The 9,118-nt window shown below is 32.7% G+C and overlaps 1 protein-coding gene across 1 annotated transcript; it reads left to right on the top strand.

Moving 5' to 3' along the window:
- Positions 1–6,553: 6,553 nt before the first annotated feature.
- Positions 6,554–7,760, top strand: LOC141661344 (putative carboxylesterase 8). The gene has a single exon (XM_074468329.1). It carries the CDS (start codon positions 6,615–6,617, stop codon positions 7,584–7,586), a length of 972 nt encoding a protein of 323 aa, XP_074324430.1. The 5' UTR covers positions 6,554–6,614; the 3' UTR covers positions 7,587–7,760.
- Positions 7,761–9,118: the final 1,358 nt, after the last annotated feature.

Here is a 9,118-nt window from a genome sequence, read left to right as displayed (position 1 = left end):
AGGACATGATTCTAATTGATCCAGATCAAAGTCAAATAGTCAAACCAGCTAAATTATTTTCAAGACTATTTATAAAAGAGATATTCCATTATTCAAAAAATATCAAAAATTATATTTTATGGAATATATCTCTAAGGCAAGTTGATAAAATAAGAAATATCAAGTTATAATATTTTTTAGATCACAGTTGCAACATCAATAAGGCAACAAGCTCGAATAAGGAATATATCAGAAATATTCTTTAGAGATCTCGTGCAAAATCAAAAATGTTTTACTCTTCGCTCCTAAATATATTTTACATCCTTCAAAATAGTTTTTATTCAAAGTTTATTAATATTCTTGGTTGAAGTATTAATAACCATTTTTACACCCATCTGTGTGTTCGTAAAGTAATTTTCTCCCGTTTCGTAAAATTAGTATTTCTCGGAGAAAATTATTCAAAAATACTCAAAAATATTTCCTACCACTCAAATACATATTATATATTAGGAAATATATTTTAAGTATCTATAAAAGTCAAAACTTTGGTCAAAATATTCATCTCTTTCATTCAAAGACAAATAGTATTTTTATTCGGAAGTAAAGGCTGACAAAACCGCTTTAAATCTAAATAAATACTTCCACATACTAGAACGACTTGAAATTTGGTATGGATCACTTAAATGGTATTTTATATACATGGTAAAAATTTCGCAGCGTTTCAAGAATTTTTGTTTGGGCACAAATTTCGAGGCAGTTGGTCCCACAGTTTTGACCTAGCTACCATTGACCATTATTGACCAAACTTTGCAGGACATCATTTTATAATATTTAGGTAATTATCATATTTTTTATGATATTTATTTAAGAGTTTTTGGGGTGGTCATATTTAATGGTGTTTAATCCTTAATTAAAGTAATTAAAGAATGATTAAAATAAAAGGAAAATATATATTTAATCTATATATATCAGCTGAGTTTTGAATGGATACTAGCTTGTGCTTCCTTTCCACTTGCAAAGAAACACAACCTACTTGCCATGTCATCAATCCACATGATACACTCCATCCACCATCCATTCCTTCTCAAATCTCAACCATTCCTTCCACCCAACTTCCTCTATAAATAAACCCCCACACCAACCCATTTTAACTAAGCTAAAGAGCCAAATACTTGCTGGGAATTTTTCAAGAAGTTCCTCTCTTCATCTCTTTCAAATTCTACACACACACACTTCTTCTCAAAAACCTTCTCTCTCTTAAATATATACACATATACTTAAGGTTTTTGATATCCAAGCTTAGCTTCACCCAACCAAGCTTGTTCCCACCAAGTGAGCTCATCCACCACCACTTTCCGGCCTCCTGAAGGGCTGTCCAAGTTCGTCCATAGTGCCAAAATCCGGCTGAACTTTTGGCGAATTTTTTCGGCGAACTTTTCGACCGTTTCCCACCAAGTGAGCTCATCCACCACAACTTTCCGGCCTCCCGAAGGGCTGCCCAAGTTCGTCCATAGTGCCAAAATCCGGCCGAACCTCCGGCGAATTTTTCCGGCGAACTTTTCCGACCGTTTTCCAAAAGTGGTGAGTTTTTAGCTTCTTCTTTGGTTTTATTTATTGTGAGCTTTGTACTTAATTTCTCTACTTCATCTCAAGCTCTATTACAAGATCTCCTATAAAGAAGATTCTTTAAGAAAAGAGAACGAAGATTCGAACTCGAAAAGATCTCCTATAAAGAAGATTCTCTAAGAAAAGAGAACGAAGATTCGAACTCGGAATTCGAATAAGTACTTGATCTTCAAACCGAAGCTCTAAACGAAGAAGATCTATAATATACAAGTACTTAAATCTCTAAATAACTCCTCACGAGTGAGATTTCATAAATCTCTAAATAACTCCTCACGAGTGAGATTTCATATTTGACATCGCGAGTTGGTCAATTACTTGCACTTTATTTATCTCGACCTTGACCAACATATTTCGTGAATATAGTATAATTACGAAAGGTATCGTTTATAATCTCGCTAACATCTCTACTGTTCCGAGAGATTATGAATCGATCAATAGTGATCTTCGTAATTTTTTCAAATATAAGAGACGGATTAAATCACACGAGTTGGCCAATTACTCGCACTTCTATTATTTGGATCTTGGCCAACGCATAGTTCGTGTATATAGTCCAATTACGAAAGATATCGTATAATCCCCTTCTAGTACCTTAGTGTTCCGTGGGGTTTTTATTCGATATATATAAACTTCGTAATCATCCGTCTAAGCTTCAAAGGTGGATTTAATCGCACGAGTTGACCAATTACTTTGCATTTCATTTATCTCGATCTTGGTCAACGCATAGTTCGTGTATATAGTATCATTATGAAAGGTATCACTTATAACCCTTTCTAGCATCTTCAGTGTTCTGGGGGATTATAAGTCGATCAATAGTAAACTTCGTAATCATGCACCTAAACTTCAAAAGCACAAATTCAAAGCCAATTACTTGCACTTCTATTATTTGGACCTTGGCTAAGAATCATAGAACCTATAAAGTTGCTTGAAGTTAAAAGTATACTTTGACCACATAATCGTCAAATCATAAGTATACTAAATCCATAACCCTAAGAGCTTAAAAGGATAGGTACAATTCCGAGATTGTAACCAAAGTATTCTTCGATCCATAAATACATAATCGAAAGAAGAAGAATACAAAAGAAGTCATAATCCATAGTGCTTATACAAGACTTCTAATTACTCCTATAAACATATATTTTACAAAGACGGAGTAACCATAAGTATACTTGACATATAAATATATATTTTGAGTTAAGTATACATATTGAGCTTGAAGATCAAAGAAGTCATAATCCATATTGAATATACATATAAAGGACTTCTTATATTACTCTGATTAACATATAATCCATAGAGACGGAGTAATCAACAATATACTTGATATAACATTTTATATCTCAAGTCAAGTATACATATAGAATATTAATATTCTTATTTGAATATTATACTATCTTTTGGGATAGTACCGTAACATACTAGTTCAACACATATTTTCTCTATACTTTGTGTTTTGTGGATTGTCTTATTAGTTTCGCAGTGAGGTGAGGTGACGTGAGGTGATCTTCGTTCTAAGACCCAAGTCTCATACGCACTAGCGGGGAGTTAGTCGTATTTTCACCGTGAAGAAGAGGAAAGACCCAAGACCGGATACTAAGATCCGAGACCGGTGAAAGCTAAGGAAGCCAAGTCCACACAAGGGATCTACATCAACTTTGAAGAGATAGCGGGGAGTTATTGTCTAAGATAAGTTGTGTAGGAATTACATTTATTTTGAGGTGGTGACCCTTGTGTTACGCACCAAGACAAATATTTGTAAGGGTGTAAAGGCTTCTCCGCCTACTAAAGGAGCGAGTTTATATTAAGGGAAAATCCCGATTCCGGGAGAGGAGCTCGGGGACTGGAGTAGGGGTGAGCGGATCTATTAGAGGTTGCGCCATCGCGAACCAGGATAAAATCTCCGTGTGATATTTTCTTTCCTTGCACTTTATTTTCCGCACATATAAACTGCATAACCACTCGGTAAGGTTTTAAAAAGGGATAAAATTATTTTAAAACGCCATAATAAATTTAAATTGGTAATTAAGCTATTCAACCCCCCCTTCTAGCTTTATATAGCCCTCATACGGGACCTAACAGAATATCTCTTTTATCTGTTTAAAAGACATGATTTTGCTAGTTTGACTTTTTGACTCTGATTTGGATCAATTAAATTCATGTCCTAATGGAGATGATCTACGTTTTCTTAATTTTATGTTTAATCGTACAAATACCAAAATAAATAATATATCGAAGATATCCTTTCAGAAAATCCCGAGTCCGGGAGAGGAGTTCGGGGACTGGAGTAGGGTTGAGCGAATCTATTAGAGGTTGCGTCATCGCGAACCAGGATAAAATCACCGTGTAGTATTTTCCTTCCCTGCACTTTATTTTTCGCACATATGAACTGCATAACCACTCGGTAAAGTTTTAAAAAGGAATAAATTATTTTAAAATGCCATAATAATTTTTAAATTGGTAATTAAGCTATTTAACCCCCCTTTTACCTTAATATATCCCTTTTACGGGACCTATCAAAAGTGATCTAAACTAAAGTCAGGGTCCGGATCGAAAGGTTCTGGTTGAATAAACCTTCGATCAGGAATTATGGACCTCTAATTCGGTCATAAAACCCAAAGTCAACTTTAAATCCTCACCAAATTCGGTCAGGAATTCTGATCGAACGTTCCTGATCGAAAATTCCCCGATCAGAAATTATTGGGCCTTAATTCGGTCAAAATCTGATTTTACAATAAATCCTGACTGAAATTCGATCACGATTCTGCTCGAATCATCCTGGTTGAAATGATACACGATCAGAAAACATGAGAGCTTAATTCGGTCAGGATTCTGATCGAATCATCCTGACCGAAAGAAGCTTCGACCAGGGCTTTTGAGACCATAATTCGACCAGGATCCTAGTCGAAATTATATATAAAAAATAGAAAATTCCTGAAAATTATGAATATATTCTGGAAATTAAGAAAAATTCCTAGAAAATTCCTTAAAATTATGAATATTTTCTGAAAATTAAGGAAAATTCCTAGAAAATTCCCGAATTATGAATATTTTCTGGAAATTAAGGAAAATTCCTAGAAAATTCCTGAAAATTATGAATATTTTCTGGAAATTAAGGAAAATTCCTGAAAAATATGAATATTTTCCGGAAATTAAGGAAAATTCCTGGTAATTATGAATATTTTCTGGAAATTAAGGAAAATTCCTAGAAAATTCCTGAAAATAAAGAAAAATACCAGAAAATAAGGGAAAAATCTTAAAAATGCCAGAAAATTCCTAAAAAAAATAGGAATAAGGTAAGAAAATTAATAGGGACGCCCCAATAAATACCTTGAAGTCCTGAATAAGGCAAAGATTATTGTAAATGTGTAGGTCACTTCATACTTTACGTGGAAAACGATACCCTGTATGATTAAATGAACTTTACTTCCGCCAAATCTTTTACGATTTCCCCGAAATTGGGGGAAAATGATAGGGAGAAAAATAAATCCTGGTTGCACAATTAATATCGCATTAATTATGTCCGGGTTGGGCCAACAATAAAGCTCATTATATAAAGTGTCCAAAACCCTGAATATTAATTAATTTTATAATTAATTAATCAGGGTAAAAATTAGCTGACAGGTGGAATCCAAATAGGGATATAACTCCTTGGAGATTGACTATAGGACTCCAAAGTCCACTCTAAATCTGAGACTTGCCAACCAAGTATCTTAACCATAATCTAATTTCAAGGCATCTCATGCATATATAAGGGGCCTCACCCCACAAATTAGAACTACATTTTTGACTTGATCCTTGGCATATAGCAAAGTAAGTAGGCATCTTGTTAAGGGCAGATCGAGTCACGAAACACAAGAGCAGTCAAATTGAGTCGAAGCTCACGAACCCTAACAATAAATATACCCTAAGTTTTTATCCATAACAATACTTTTTTCTCATACTTAACACGTATTTTAAGGCTATTATAAAATATAGTTCTATAATTTATTTTTATAATTTTCTTTTTTTGTATAAAAATTTAAATATTACATTTTTATTTAAAAGAAAAAATATTTTAAATTATTTAGGGAACATGTTTACTAGAGTTTTAAAATGCGTGTTGATCCTCCGATCCCCCAATGTAAAGAATCTTATGGGACGGAGGGATTATAATTTTTAGATTTTGAAGAGTAACTTTACGATCTATATATGAAATATTAAATTAAATCCACAGATTCTAACTCGAGAAAATGAATTTTGTGCTAATATAAAATGAGTTTTTATTTAGTTGGGTCAAGAGAAATTGGAGTTTATTTGTGCATAATTTTTTTAATTTTAATGAGTTATTTGTGCTTGGCTCGTTTTTATTTGATAAAAAAAAATGTGTTTGACCCCTCAATTAACGAGTTCGAACTTCAGGTCTAATACGTAGTTCGTGCAACCAGAAAATCGATTCAAAACTTGACTCATTTTTGTCAAAACTCGATTATGTTCTCTTGAATGGTCTATTGATGGTTGATACACTGGATGAGTTCATCAATAGCTCGATGAACGAATAAATTCGTCAAATGAATTATATTTTTCGGTCGCAATATAAAAAAGACAAAATATTTTTAATCTCGATAAATGAATAATTTCGTTAAATAAATAAAATTTTCTGATCCTAAACATATTTATTTATCGTAGTTTAACTGTTTTAACAGTGGTCCATCGATTACTTTTTTTTTTAATGTGAGTGCCCCATTAATTGCTTATTAATTTCACAGAAGTCTGTCACGTACCTAGACTTTGAATTCTTTCATATTCCAAATCTTTGAATTCATTTTTGTAGCGTTTGCAATCAGGCATCTAATCTACTATCAATGTCGTAAATTGGAAATTAATACACAGAACTTGACCGGCGAACATTCAAATAAATGGTCCATCTTTCTCCTCTCATCTCATCTACCAACCATGAATTTTTAAAGTCACATTTATCTCCCTATAAATAAATGTAAATAATATATATCACTGATTAAACCATTAAAAAACCAATGGAAACAGATTTCTCTGCCATAGATGAACCATACAAGTTCCTAAAAATCGTTCCTAACTCGGATGGCTCAGTCACCCGATTTGAACTATTTCCCCGTCTCCCTCCAACACCTGAACTCACCTCCGAGTCAGGACGTGAGGAACCACTCGCTCTGTCGAAAGACATTACCCTTAACTCAGAAAACAAAACATTTATTCGTCTCTACCGCCCTGTTGATAATACCCGTAAACTTCCTGTAATAATTGATTTTCATGCAGGCGGTTTTGTTATATTGAGCGCTACATCATCTCCGTTTCATGATACGTGGACTCGTGCTTCGGCTTTTGCCCCTGCATTGGTTATAACTGTTGAATATCGTCTAGCCCCCGAGAGTCGTCTTCCTGCACCGTATGATGATGCTATGGAGGCTATTATGTGGGTACGTGATCAAGCGAGGGAGGTTAATGGTTGTGATCCGTGGATGAAAGAGCTAGCTGATTATTCTAATGTTCATATTATGGGAACCAGTGCTGGTGGTAATATTGTTTACCATGCAGGTTTACGTGTTCTGGATGTGGATATTAGTCCGCTACAGATTAAAGGGCTGATAATCAACCAACCCTTTTTTGGCGGGGTCGTACGTACCCAGTCAGAAGAAAAGTTGAGCAAAAATCCTGTTTTACCATTATCAGTAATAGATCTGTTTTGGAATTTGTCACTGCCACCCGGATGTGATCGGGATCACGAGTATTCTAACCCGTTAAAAGTTGCTAATCCGGAGATCGAAAGGCTACCAAGGTGTTTGGTCAGAGGATTTGAATTGGATCCATTGGTGGACAGAATAAAGGAGTTTGCAAAAATGTTGGATGCCCATGGGGTGAAGGTAGTGGCAAAAATTGAAGAGGGAGGGTGTCATGGTGCAGAGATTATTGATCAGGGAAAGCTTCAAGAATTGTTTCTACAGATCAAGGATTTTATCTACTTTGAGTAATTTAGATGCCTTGTAAAGAATTACTTTTGGATCTCAGTCATGCTTAATTAGTTTTGTTTCCCAAGTAGTTTTTTTGATCAATCTTATCTCCTGAATCAAGTCCACAAGAGAAGTTTGGGTTGTAAAATGCCCTCTTTATCCGTTTATAACAGAAGTCTTTAATTAGTAATTAAATGTTTTCTTTGAAATACTAAGTTTACAGGATTACGAACAAGTGCAGGATTCTTATCATTTTGTTGCCCCTATTTAGACTAGTGGTTACAAAACCTAGTTACCTGACCTTTTCTTTGGAAAACCCCGCTATTTTTTAGGAAAATGGCTCTTTTAAGTTTTAACACTAATTTTGAAAAATTAAAGATTTTTTTTATTTCAAAAAAAAAAAGTAGCATTGCCGGAATCCTGTAAATCTCAAATTTCGGATACAAGTGTTGAAATGGATAAAGTTTGACTACTACTCATAATTACATAAAAGGGATATGCAAGTACAATTTTTCACCTAAAATATGTAAAAAAAAATCATAATACATATTGTTTGATTTTAGAATTAGAAGATAAATTAAAAATATTTAATATCCCACGTAGAGTATCTATTTTAGAAAAAGAAACTTAAAAAGTTAGAAATAACATTTATTATGAGAAAAAAACTTGGATGAAATTTAGAATAGATAAAAAAACCTGAATTAGTCAGAGGATAAATCATAAATATACTTGTATAAATGAGAAGACGGGCCGTTAAGGTGACGCTTCTCAAATCGACTCTATCCATTTTTCTATTTTCTAAATTTTTTTAGTCAATAAATATCAAAAATTACAATTACCATATATTTTTCATAAAATGAATTTCTATGAAGACCAATATTTAATCGGAGACCTCGATAACTACATATCTTTTGCAATCAAAATACCATAAAATATATTATTTTATGAATTATATTCTACGAATATCACTAATTCATTAAAATTGTTGAAGACTCTATAAGTTTAATAATTAAAATGTGTATGTTTTACAAACTGAATAATTATTTTGCAAATTAAACATATTTCATAAAATAAAACATTTTGTAATGTAATACATGTAGTACATATATGATAATAAAGATTCTGAATCAAATAATAGTCTTTGCGGAACATAATTCTCAAAATAATACGTTTTCAAATATTTTTATAGAAGATTTTACTTCAAGGTTACAAGATATTCAACAAAAATGTGGTCTCCATAGAACTTTACTATATTCTTCTAAATGTATTATCATCGTTCGTAATAATCTCCTAAAATTTATACAACACTTTATATTAAGATTTTTGAAAACAACTTAACATCATAATATTCTCCTAAAATTTTACTTTATCTCTAATCAAACTTAACATCTTGATATTCTTCTATTTTTTTAATATCATTTCTCATTTTTCTCCTAAAGTCAACTTACTATATTATATTTCCTAAAAAAAATCTTTTAATTTCTAGCCTATGAAATATTCGTAATATTCTCCTAATATTTTTACAACATTTTCCATTATGATTTTTGAAATCA

The sequence above is a fragment of the Apium graveolens genome, chromosome 5 (assembly GCF_009905375.1).
Source record: "Apium graveolens cultivar Ventura chromosome 5, ASM990537v1, whole genome shotgun sequence".
In the NCBI taxonomy this organism is placed as follows: domain Eukaryota; kingdom Viridiplantae; phylum Streptophyta; class Magnoliopsida; order Apiales; family Apiaceae; genus Apium; species Apium graveolens.
Note: the sequence above shows the minus strand (reverse complement) of the source record. Positions and strands in the feature narration are given on the sequence as shown.